The following is a 12448-nucleotide window of genomic DNA, read 5'->3' on the forward strand; positions in this document are numbered from 1 at the left end:
GCACAATTTCTTTTTCTTTCCATTGGCAGCACGAGACTTCGACGTGACCAAGGCGGAAGAGCTTCTGCGCAAAGTGAGTATGGGCATGACGAAGGCCAAGAATCTGGCCATCCGCCAGGCGTAATCCCTGCGGCATTGAAAAGCTGATATGGCGGCATGCCAGATGCGCGTCATCGCCGTTACCATTCGGCAATAACTCCTTCACGAAGTTACTCGTTACGTGCTGCAACGCGTTACCACGACAACGGTAAAGCGACAGTCATGGCTGTCTCTACCTTCGGCAAGGATACATTCGTACAGCGTTTCGGCACTGGGTGACCACGAGAGCCGAGCTGCGATTGGCTTTAAATTTACGTCGTATCTCCTTCGAGCTGCGCAACATTTTTTGACCTTGTAGCAGCGCTGCCGGTGCTTTGGGGCCGCAACGAAAGTCTTCCTCCAGAACGCTTGTCTGAAAGAGGCACTTTGGTTCCCTGTGACCGTGTGTGCTTGTTACTTGTGTACGCCGTGTTCGCGTGTGTACAACGTATTGTATAATTAGCGCATCATTTCAAACGTCCCACTTGTCGTCTGGAAGAGCATGCTAAGTGTATGGCCAGGCAAACATCTCCAGCACCCATTGAGGAGCGTTCCTCTTTCTCTCTCGGTAATGGGCGACTTATGGTACATACGACCGGTTCCTATCAATTGCTGCAACTTGGTTTCCAGATATGCGGCGCACTCTCGACTTGGAGCCAAACGAAACCTGCTCTAGCCGAATGTGCTGGCTGCCTCCCGAGCGATAGGAGTTGCCACGTGATCGAGTTTTTTGCCGGATCTCGGTCGCGCTCCCAGGTTGAAGTTGGGAGCGCCTCCGAGCGCACTCAACCGGAGCGCGGCGCTGTGAATACAGCAGGCGAATGTGTTACGACAATAGATTTTGAACAAACGAATGCAAGCAGCACGACAAGAGCGCTCTGTAGCGCCTAAAAGCGACCAGACGAATGTACCGTTACTAAATTAAACAAAAAAGAAAAAAGCGTGCGATAAACGTGTACGCTACACCCTTTTCACGTTTATCATCCTTGCACCTGAGGGATGACGGCCTCGACGTGTAGCTAGCAGCTGACGTATAGGCTGTATAACGGTAATGAAATGACGCTCACGTGACTCTGGAGCTTAATTATGCGCCTTGGATGAACACTAGGAAGCCCAGTCGTAGCAGCAACGACACAGATACATCGATGGCTCATAGCCAATACCCGCTAATCTTTGCTTGTAAGTGGCACCTTCCACCATGGTTGCGTTGCGTTACGTCCTGGTTTCGAAGAAAAAAAAGAAAGGAAGAGAAAAAAAACTTTCACGCCTTTTTTTTTTCGCCCGGCAGAATCTGCGGTGGAGAGCGGAAAATCAGGTCGACACCTTCATCGAGCGGTACGAGTGCCATCCGGTGAGTAAAGCCCCGACTACTTCGCTTACGTAGATCGTAACAGTTGCAGTAGAGCTTCTGTCGACAGATCAATTTTGTCGATAAACAGGTACGGGACGCATTGGGAAACCTGTTGTTTTCTGTTCTTTGCAGCCGTGCTTAACCCTTTATTGCCGAGTATTGCATATACAGGCAACATACCAGAAAAAGAAATAACTTTTTTTTTTTTTGCTGAGTTTCGGTATCGAGTACGAATTTTCTGGCTAAATGTTTCCGGCCAACACAGAATGACATCCACCAAGCGTCATTTGTTGGTTTAGAACAGGAACACAGCACGAGGAAGAACTCTGACACGCGACTGGCTTTCTTTTTGAGAGCACGGTGAGAGGAGACAGACCGATTCAATATATCCGGCAGCAATGGTGTCACACGCGCGACGTAAACCGAATTAAATATACACCCGTGGTTCACGTATGACGAGAGATGTTTGTACACATTTCAAACGATGACATTGACCGCTTGAGGTGAAGCCCACTTCCAGTTTTCTGCCTGGTGTTTCTCGCCTATTCCTGTGAAAACATCGGCAAAATAACGTTTTTAAATTTTCGTTGATTATTCTTATTCTCTATGTGCGTTGCTTATTTTGATATAAAAGAAGCCTTTCTTTTGAGCATGTATATGTGCCGTCATTAAAGGGTCAATCAACGTGAGCACTATTCTTGAGCACGCTTCGTATGAACGGAACTGGAAGGAGCTTAATTAAGATATCTGGCCACACTTGTAGTTAGGCTCTTTCGATCACAGTAAGGCAGCGCAGTTCACCGTATTATCGAAGGCAGAAGGAACTACTAGTTCTAAATCGAGAAATCTAGTCTACTTGCAGGGCAGATGGCGCTGTGCTCTCGAGTTCTGAACGGAGAACAGTGCCTAGCTCGGATCTCGTAATTATTTTCTCAGCTATTCCTGGGCTAGCAGTCCGAAGGCGTCCTAAAATTCTACGCAAAGCGCTCTATGTAATTACGCAATCATCTGTGTAACGTCTGTGTACAGTCCCCCAGGCACGCTCAGGCTGTTGTGACTCGCAAAGATTTCATTCTAAATAAACAAATCTGAAAGAAAGAAACAAAAGAAATAAAGAAAGAATGAAAGAAAAAAAGAAGGAAAGAAAGAAAGAAAGACGGATGTGCGGTGCTGCTTGTGTGTCGACCAGTTAGTTTAGCGAACCAACAGATGTTGGCAAGCAGATTATGATGCGTTGATGTGAGATGTCAGAACAAAGGTCCTCTTTAGTTCAACCGTCAGCTCCTTTTCATTCATTCATTCATTCATTCATTCATTCATTCATTCATTCATTCACAACCTATTGCATTCCGACGGGGCGTGCTCGGTGGTAAATCTCGACGGGCCGCTTCAAAAGTAATGCTCATCAATTCGGTTCGTCCCATCACGTGCAAACTCGCAAAATACGCTCAACAGACGCATTCACGAGTGCACAGGGTTCGCAGCATCGTCGGAATCCCATCTGTACTTTCGATTTATCTTGGACGAAAAAGAAACGAAACGGCTGCGATCAGACATGACAGAAAAAAAGGATAAAAAATTCGCTGCGAAATTTTATCTACATAGGAAGCTTGAGTTCCGCTGAGCCAGCGGGTTAAGCAAAAGAGATGTCCCTAGGCAACTTTGTTATCGCGTCACGACAGCCGCAATCTTGGGCCGTAACACAAGCACTTTCCCAATTGCATAAGCCGCACGTGCCGTAAGGCTGGAGCGCTCGCGAAGCACCAAACGGGTCTGTTGGGCGTTTCCGTTCAAACATTTCCTTGCATACCAAGCAACCGTAATGTAGTGCGTTGCGACATTACAATTACTTCGCCCACATATTAACAACCTCTAATCCCCGGACACAGCCATTCTTTGGCGAGACCAGTGTTTTCCTTATAGTTTGCCAGCGCTTATCCGTGCCCCATCAAAGCGACCACCATATTTAAATTAATACTCCGCCAATTGCGTTCATAGTATAAGCATGGCTTTCGCTGATCACGCAGGTTCTGAAGAAGTACTTTCCTGGTGGGATATTTAACCATGACCGAGACGGTTGTCCCATTTACATCGTACCGGTTGGGCACGGAGATTTCAGAGGTGGGTGCGTCCCGTGCTGATTTCGTTCAATGTGGCGTAATCACAACTCCTGTGCACCAGGGACTGCGTGACATTGCATCTCGCCAGATGCCTTTGCGTATGGCGCCGCATAAGCAAACAGAATAGAAATTTTGTTTTGTATAGAACTTCATTTAGTGTAAATATAATAGATTACAGCGTACAAGGAATCCAAGGCGATGTTAACGTATTTTAGGCGATGAAATGCAACGCACATCCTTATTTAAGCGCGAGAATGTTAATCAATGGCCGCAGTATCGTTGTTTGATATGCTGTAGCAAGTTTTCAGTTGTAGTAGTTGAGAGAACTAATTACTATAGCAAATTTTTAGCAAGAAATTGCATCGTTGTTTTTTTAGTACATATGTGTTTTTCGTGGACAAAAATAAATTGAACAATGGTTCTAACTTTCTTTTTCTCAGTAGAATGGTGTTCGGACGTTTATGGAATTAGAAAGCTAAACAAAGCATTTCAAACTACAGGACGGGGCATTTCTCAATAGCAGCATTAGCTTGTGGTGATCACATGAGGAATTTTTTAGATTCTTTTTTTATTTTTTTCTTGGATAGCTTTACCTCGAGTTGCCCGTGTGGAGAGACTCATCCGAAAGACAGATGTGTCACGGGAATGTGGAGATTAGAAGAGAACAACACTGCGAAAATAAAGCAGGCCTCAATCTAGAACAAACGTTTAGATAACGGGACTTGTCTGAAGATAAGCTCTCTTATCAAAATGTTGGCTCGAGGCCCCCCTCCCCCTGATGCTTTCCTTGTTCACTCGCTCTTCACTCGAAGATTCCGTGCTTCACTTCACCGTTAGTGATGCGTTGCATTTCTGTTCACCGGAATCTTCGATGTGGTAATATCAAATTTGTCAAATTTGTCAAATTTATCAAAGGTACCGTTATGGCAGCGAAGTGTTTCGGAGCATCTACAAAACGTTGACGCACGTGGTAAGCGAGAAGAGTCCATGCTTATGTCATAGAGAATTCGTTCTCATACATTTAGGTGTCGCGTTCCTCTTGATACGGCTCCTTGTAAGTTATTCATAGACCATTTTCGAGCACGTGCCCATTTGTTTTAAGCTGAAGAATGAGCCAAGCGGGCTGTTGGGACCATAACTATAGAAAGCACGCCATGTTTAGATCTTCTAAGGTAGACTTTTGGGTGCCTCATATCCTCCTAGGACCCAGATATAGAACGTCCTCAAGGAAGCTCGCAGTATAGGCGTTTTCGGCAAGAATATGAAAAACACTGTGCTTGTTCAAATGTTGCAGCTAGGTACGCGAATGTCCACCTACTGCATCCCGAAAAATGTTCCCAAACCGGGCCGTTCTTGGCCAGGCAGGACAACAGCCGGGCGACAGAGCTATGTTCGAGGGCACTGACATATCCTTTCGGAGAAGAGCTTTTTTAGAATATCTTGGTGCTCTTAGATCACGCCTACTCCACCGGCCACAGCACCGGCAGGAGGTCTGCTGCGAGCGCTTTGGCCTGTTCACTTTTGCTGCAAATAGTACGCAGGCAAAGTGGCCTACCTCTCGCGTGTGCTCAAGTAAAAGTCGCTATTCTTTAACCTTCCCAAAAGGCAAACTTCTAAAAACGGGCTGCAGTTCCTTACGTGCATGCTGCGTGAATGCGTTAATTTGGATTGTTATACAACGGACTCACAGTTATTCGTGTGAAATATTATGGAGCACAGGTCGCAACGAAATCGCTAAATTATTGACGCATATGTATTGTATTCCTGGTGGCTTTTTTTTCTGTTTTGCTGTGTCTATGTCAAAGCCAAAGTCGCAAGTTCAGTACCAAATCTTAAATTGGGTTAACTTGAAAAGTCGTCGTCGCCTAACATGTTCTCCAACTACGTCGCTTCTCGTCTTTCTTTAGCAGGGGCTCGCGACCAATGTGGACTTCGTTTCGATGAGCAAACGCAGGAAGAAAAAAAAAGGAAGAGAGGAATCATCCACACGAACAGCCCACTTGACATATGCACTAGCAGACGCTGTGCGCGCAATATTTCTAAAACGGAGATCACAGCTTGTCAAAACAGTTTATAAGAACGTCTTACATGTGAACACTCATGTGGCTTGACGCGGGGCGTTCCCGTCAGTGTAGAACTGTCGTCATAGGGAGGGCGCATCTCGTGCAGGCATGCTACAGTGCCTGCCCAAAGAAGATCTGGTACGACAAGTGATCTACACGATGGAGATGATGCAGCGCGACATGGACAGCCAAACGCGAAAGGTCGGTTCGTTTCTGTGCATTTTAACAACCTTCTCAGCCATCGGTTACATTGGATATACATGGCCTTGTGTACATTACAACGCTGGCACGGCTGCTGCGAAGTATGCAGGAGCCAGTGGTCCACTGCGGCGCCGCCGTATCACCAGAGGTATTATGCATGCTGTTAAAGCATAGGCAGCTTCTGTCGCGAGCTGTTGTTGCTCCTTCGCTTTCGCACGACTTTCGCTGAATGTTGACGTGACCCTGACCGTGCCCCATAGACTAAATAACATGTCGTAATTTTACGTGCCGAAAGCATGATCTGATTGCGAGGCACACCGTAGTGACACTGTGACACAAGTTCGACCAAATCGGTTAATTCAATCAGCGACGCCAGGAAAGAAAATTGCACCAGATCCAAAGAGTTGGAATCTCTATACAGCGAAGCTTTGTTGCGAGCGCATAAAGAATTGAAACACGAGTTTGTGTTTATTGAATGTCCGCACAAATTGACACGGAAGGCTTTATTCAGCCATTGTAGAGACGCCAGTGCGATGCCGGCACAGCTGCTGCGGATGCGTGAAGTCGAGCTTTCTGGTTCTTTCTTTTTGTTCCCCGGCGCGGCCGCGGAAAGGTGGCCGGATGCTCTGAGCGTCCCCTTTGAAACGGAAGGGTAGGTTAAGCCACCAAGCTCTTGTTATTATTTTGCCTAATGTCATGCGATTACCTACTGCTGCGATTGGTTGCTTCATTCGGCAAGCGAAAATCCAGACCACAGCACCCTCGGTCACAAATCCTGGCTAGGTTCGCAAAGAAAATCTTCGATTTTAAAACAGGGCAGCGCTGGAAGCTAACCTGCACAACTCACCGCTGCAACGGAAATTTTGTTATCTTCAGTAGCGCTTTGTGACTGTGCATGCTCGAACATGCTATATAGTCTTAAATCAAATTGCCGTTTCTCTTTCAGTTTCTATCTATGAGTTCATTTATCTTCATCTGTCATGACTGCTGCAAGCTTTCGATTCAATGATAACGCACGAAAAATGGTGGTGACATCAAGCCTCCTGAATAAATATGTCGTATATCCAATTTTCCAGGCTACAAGTTTGTGCGCTCACAATTTCTGTCCTACTGCATGCAGTTGGGGAAGACTGTGAACACGGCCGTTTTCCTTTTCGATTACGAAGACTTCAGCCTAAAGCAGGTCTACTCCTGGCAAGGTCAGTTAACTGTCGACGCCTGTCTATCTTGCAGGTCCCGTGCTTAAAGGGACATTAAAGGAAAACTTTGAGTCAAACTAGACTGAAAGATAAGGCTTCTGTAATAAGGAATTCGTCATTCTTAATTAAAACAGCTGCTTTTGTATGCGACAGAACCACCAGAATACAAAAACCGGATGGCGCCACCTGTTGTGGACTATACGGTACAACTCATATCTGACGTCAGCACTTCTGGAGAGCGGCTGCTATGTCGCGCCACTGCGAGCGGCATCGCTTTCTCCGCTTACAACTGCCTACGCTGCAACCACCCGCGCCGGCTCTGGTCGCGGAGGCTCAAGTGACCGCGTGCAGTATCCTGAACCTAAGCAGAGCCGCATAGCGAATCACTCAAGCAGAACACCTGCAGCAGCCGCTAAGCAGTACGCTTCATATATGTAGAGCTACATAGTCTCTAAAAGACGTAACAGCGCCACAGAAGGGAGGTCCCGTGGAGATGACGTGAAGAATTGCGTATTGTCGCAGGCGGTTCAAATAGAGAAGCAGCAGCGGGACCTTCGGCGGCAATATTCTACGCTACAAAGTGATACAGTGGCACACAGAAAACGATGGTTGACACAGAAACGATGATAGTATTTTCCGCGATGTGTTCTCTTTTAAGAATGGGTTTGTTTCTCGCTCTTTTCGTTGTTTTTAAGTGTTTTGAAGTTTTTAAAAGTGTTTTGCAACTGCTTTCCACTGAGAAAAAGATAAGTAGTTTCGTTGTCTGCGTTGTATGGTGCCAAATTTGGAAGATAGAGCCCCCAAAATATTCTTATAACAATAATGATATTAAAAGCCCAAGAAAGCAAAGCCGTTAATTTCTGTGCACCTACTAGCCCACTCGTTGGTCGTTTTTGATTCCCACCTGTTTTCTTTCGATTTCTTGCCTCCTCCTTCGCAGTCCTGGAACTCGTGCGCTCGTTGGCGGCGCTTTACGAAAACAACTATCCTGAAACCCTCAAGATTGGTCTGCTTATAAACAGTAAGTTCACCATATGAGCGCTGCAACTCTGTTCTCTTCTTCGCGTGTGCGTAAAAGTGCAGCATACATTCATGCAGTACTCATTTTTGCTGACAGTCATTCGGTGCGTTTCTGCTGAATCTGATGTGTTTGTTGAGACGAACATGCCTCGAAAGCTGCATGTCTTCATCTTCAGGCTCTCCACATGCGGTATATTTATCTTTTAATCAGAATAACATGCTTAATACGCAAACTTCAGTGTACACAGCATAACAGCAAAGAAAAAGGTAATATGAGCCTTAGGCAAAGCAATGATAGTGAGTGTGGGGATTGGCCACGCTAGCGTAAAGGACAAGTCACAGTGCTGCGCGAGAGCCCCTGTCTGGAGCTAGCGTTTGGACGAGGTATCATGTTTTGTTCAGGGCCTCAACGAACCTGACGATGACAAGGCCTCTTGTTGAAAGCCTGCCTGCAATTCAGGCATTACATTTCCCACAATCCCAGCTAACTACATCGCAAACACATTCGCCGCGAACCGAACAGCTTAATACATTCATAACCCTAGCCCGACTCTTCCTATACGTTTTCCGGGGCGGACCCACCCTGCCCTAATTGCCCCTGCCTCTACGCGAAGCTGGGATATATGCTGCTCACCCTCCCAGGCAGCCATCAGATTATCCCACTGGTCCAATCCCCTACCTGCTACTTACTGACTGGAATGGATAGCCTCAGTGGCTGACGGCGAACAGATAGATCTGGTCCGATTATCCTTTAAGGTAATTATCTTTTATCTATTTTAGGGCTTTTATTATTTAAGGTCTTTGAGGAAAGACCTTAAAGGTCTTTATCTGACCATGAATAAAGTCATTTCTCTCTCTCTCTCTCTCTCTCTCTCTCTCTCTCTCTCTGTTGTGGAAGCGTTGGCTCCAGGCTGAGGTTTCTCTTGTTCGACCACTGTTGACCACTCAAAGTCTCCAACTTCCTGTGTACCCTTCTTCTTGTTACGACAACGTAGACGTGCAGTAAAGAGGAGCTGCGAACGTAGCACTCAGCTGCGTTACCTGCTTGTTTCGTTCGTAGACGTAAGATTGAAAGTGGACAAATTTCTTGGCGTTACCCGTTCGCTGAGCTATACTGCGGCGTTCCTTTCTGTTCCAGCTCCAGGCTTCTTTCCCGTATTCTGGAAGATCGTTCGGCCATTCATCACCGCAAGAACTGCCAACAAGCTATGCATGTTCACGCGTGGTAAGTGCACTCGTCTCATCCTGGTGAAGAGGTATATTGTCTATCGGATAAGTATACGCATCGAGCGTGAACAGTGTTGCGTTTCGCCTGCGACACGTGGTTTTGCCGGCGCGACTGCGGCGGGGCGGCAGACATTTTGGCCCGATCGTCGTCGCCGCAACGCTCATCGGCAGGTGTTTCCAGGCGCGACTGCGGCGATGCGACCGCAAAGGATCACCCTCGCATTCCAGTCATTGTGCCAGAACCAGGCGCTGCGAAAGCAGGGATCATCCTCTCATTACAGTCATTGTGCCCGACCGGCAGCGCTACAACAGGGTGCTACGAGATCGTGCTCGACATGGTGCTACGGCATCGCTACAACAGGGTGCTACGAGATCGTGCTCGACATGGTGCTACGGCATCGCTACAACAGGGTGCTACGAGATCGTGCTCGACATGGTGCTACGGCAGCGCTACGACAGTGTGCGTCACCATTAGCCCATTGTACATTCACGTGCTCGTCTTTTGAGGGGTTCCTTCTTGCCCTCAACTGCGAGAGTATAAAAACAGCTGCCCCGGACGCCAAAAGGAGGGCTCCGATTTCTTCTGTTGAGTAAAGTGCTCTCCCGTCTCTCTACTTCGGTCAACCTGACCGCCAACTCTTTGCGATGTTAAAATAAACAAGTTGTTTTGTTGTTACCAGTCGACTCATGCTTTGCCGGGACCTTCGGATGCTTCCAGTTGTACCCCAGGCCGCCAGGCCAACGCTACCCTTGGGGCTTGCGACCCAGGTACAACCACGGGCGTCAGCGCCGAGTTCCCAACAGATCGTACCAGCGGTGCGATCCAAACATCTGGTGGCAGCGGTGGGATCGCGACAACGGAGGCCAGCAGCGAAGAGATGCAGTTGATTGTATGCTGAGCAGCTCAACGACGATCCGGGAGCAGTGCAACGAGCCCTGTGTGACGACTGGTTGCCTGCAGCGGAACGACTGCGCGGAACTCTTGACTGCGAGGTTTGGTGAGTGCGGGACTTTCTTCTTCTGAGCTTTGCCAGGCTTTTGTTAGTGTCAGAAACAGAGCTGGTAATTGTGGTTGTCGTTGCTGCCGGGTTAGTTTGCGGCAAGACAATAGTAAGCAGTAGAGAAAGCAGCATTCAGAGCAGCCATGGATTTGAAGTCGTTGCGCAAACCGAAATTGTTGGAGCTTGCAAGAGAGTTGGGTCTGGATGTCTCAGACAAACTAAGAAAACCTGAACTGCTAAAGGCTATTCTTGAGTTAGAGGCTGAGGATGACGAGCTGTCGGAATGCCTTGAGACCATTGAAGAGAGGGAGACTGCAAAAAGACAGGAGCGCGAACTTAAAGAGCAAAAAGAAAAAGAAGAGCGCGAACTTAAAGAACAGAAAGAAAAACAAGAGCGTGACCGTCAACACGCTTTGGAAATAAAGCGTCTTGAGGTAGAGATGGAACGCGCTAGTAATGGAAGTCAGGGACACGGTGCAGGAGAACGCGTATTGTTCAAAATGACTGACCTGATGCGGCCGTTTAAGCTTGGAGAGGACATTGGTTTGTTCCTGGTTAACTTTGAGCGAACGTGCGAGAAGCAGGGGTTCTCTCGGGAAACGTGGCCACAGCGCTTGCTCACTTTGTTACCCGGCGAGGCGGCCGACGTAGTCGCTCGCTTGGATAGAGAGGAGGCAGAGGACTTCGACACAGTGAAATCGAGTCTTCTAAAAAAGTACCGGCTGTCTGCGGAGGCGTTCCGTCGGAAGTTTCGGGAAAATGAGAAAGGCAAAAGTGAGTCATATACAGAGTTTGCGTATAGGCTTATGTCGAACATGCAGGAGTGGCTCAAAGAAGAGAAAGCGTTTGGTGACCACGATAAAGTTCTGCAGTGTTTCGGGCTAGAACAGTTTTATAGTCGGTTACCGGAGAACGTGCGATACTGGGTCTTGGATAGGCCAGACGTTTGTACGGTGGCTAAAGCCGCTGAGCTAGCCGAGGAGTTTGTGACGCGTCGGGCTCGCGGAGCTAAGGACGGTCAAAAGGGTGAATTTGGCTCGAAGTTTGAGAGGCCGAAGTTCACAACCATGAGATTAAAGGGGAACACGCGTAGTGCGGATGCGAGCGAAAGCAGTCCGACCAAACGTAAAGAGACGGCGGCAGCCAAACGCAGAAAGCGGTTCGAGATGAGGCGAGCGCGCTTGTGTTATACGTGCCAGAAGCCGGGTCACTTTTCGGCGCAGTGTCCGGAAACAACACCAAAAGTTGTGTTTTTTTCATTAGGCAGCACTGACGAGAACATGAAGCTTCTCGAGCCTTACATGCGAGACCTCCTCGTGAACGGGAAAGAGTGCCGAGTGCTTCGCGATTCCGCAGCTACGATGGATGTAGTTCACCCGTCCTACGTAGAACCCGATATGTTCACGGGCGAGTGCGCATGGATCAAGCAAGCCGTGGAAGCTCATAGCGTGTGTCTGCCGGTAGCAAAAGTGCTTATTGAAGGACCTTTCGGAGCGCTTGAGACGGAGGCGGCAGTGTCATCTATGCTGCCACCCCAGTACCCGTACCTATTTTCAAACAGGTCCGATCACCTCCTGCGCGAGAAGGGGCTTTTGTTTGGTGAAGCTAGTGTTCTGGCCTTAACCAGATCGAAGGTTCGGGAGCTCGCTGCAAAGGCGGTAGTTGCGGGGCCGACGTTATCAAACAACGAAAAAGGGTCAGAGGCGCAGCAAGCTGATATTCAGAGCACGCCCGAACAGAATAAAATTGAGTCTGTAGCGTTGAAGGCGCCAGATACTGGAGAGGAAAATCCCGATTCGGGAAAGTTAGAAGAGCTATCTACTGATTTGCTCATCGCGCCTACGTCAGACGGACTTGATAGGTTGCTAAAAGTCAGCCGGTCGGCTTTGATAGCCGAGCAAAAAAAGGATGGCAGCCTGGAAAACGTGCGCTGCAATGTCAAAGAAGGTATCGCCAGGAAAACTGCGCGTTTTGTGGAAAGAGGTGGAGTCCTGTACCGGAAGTATCTAGACCGCAGAGGAGTGGAGTTCGATCAGCTGATCGTTCCTCAATGCTATCGTCAGGATCTGTTGCGCTTGTCGCATGGGGGTTCGTGGTCCGGACACCTAGGAGTTAAGAAAACTAAGGACCGTCTCTTGCAAGAGTACTATTGGCCAGGGTGTTTTCGGGACGCAGACCATTTCGTGAG

At 48.0% G+C, this 12448-nt stretch overlaps 1 protein-coding gene across 1 annotated transcript in view; it reads left to right on the forward strand.

Annotated features, from left to right (window-relative positions):
- Window positions 1-12448, forward strand: part of LOC142585483 (SEC14-like protein 3) — a 35832-nt gene that overhangs the window by 15259 nt on the left and 8125 nt on the right. The window contains exons 3-9 of the mRNA XM_075696274.1: window positions 30-73; window positions 1367-1429; window positions 3457-3550; window positions 5719-5813; window positions 6934-7012; window positions 7953-8033; window positions 9171-9257. Coding sequence (XP_075552389.1) covers window positions 30-73; window positions 1367-1429; window positions 3457-3550; window positions 5719-5813; window positions 6934-7012; window positions 7953-8033; window positions 9171-9257 — 543 coding nt within the window. The remainder of the gene's footprint in view (window positions 1-29; window positions 74-1366; window positions 1430-3456; window positions 3551-5718; window positions 5814-6933; window positions 7013-7952; window positions 8034-9170; window positions 9258-12448) is intronic.

Source organism: Dermacentor variabilis, chromosome 6 (assembly GCF_050947875.1).
Source record: "Dermacentor variabilis isolate Ectoservices chromosome 6, ASM5094787v1, whole genome shotgun sequence".
NCBI classification, from domain to species: Eukaryota; Metazoa; Arthropoda; class Arachnida; order Ixodida; family Ixodidae; genus Dermacentor; species Dermacentor variabilis.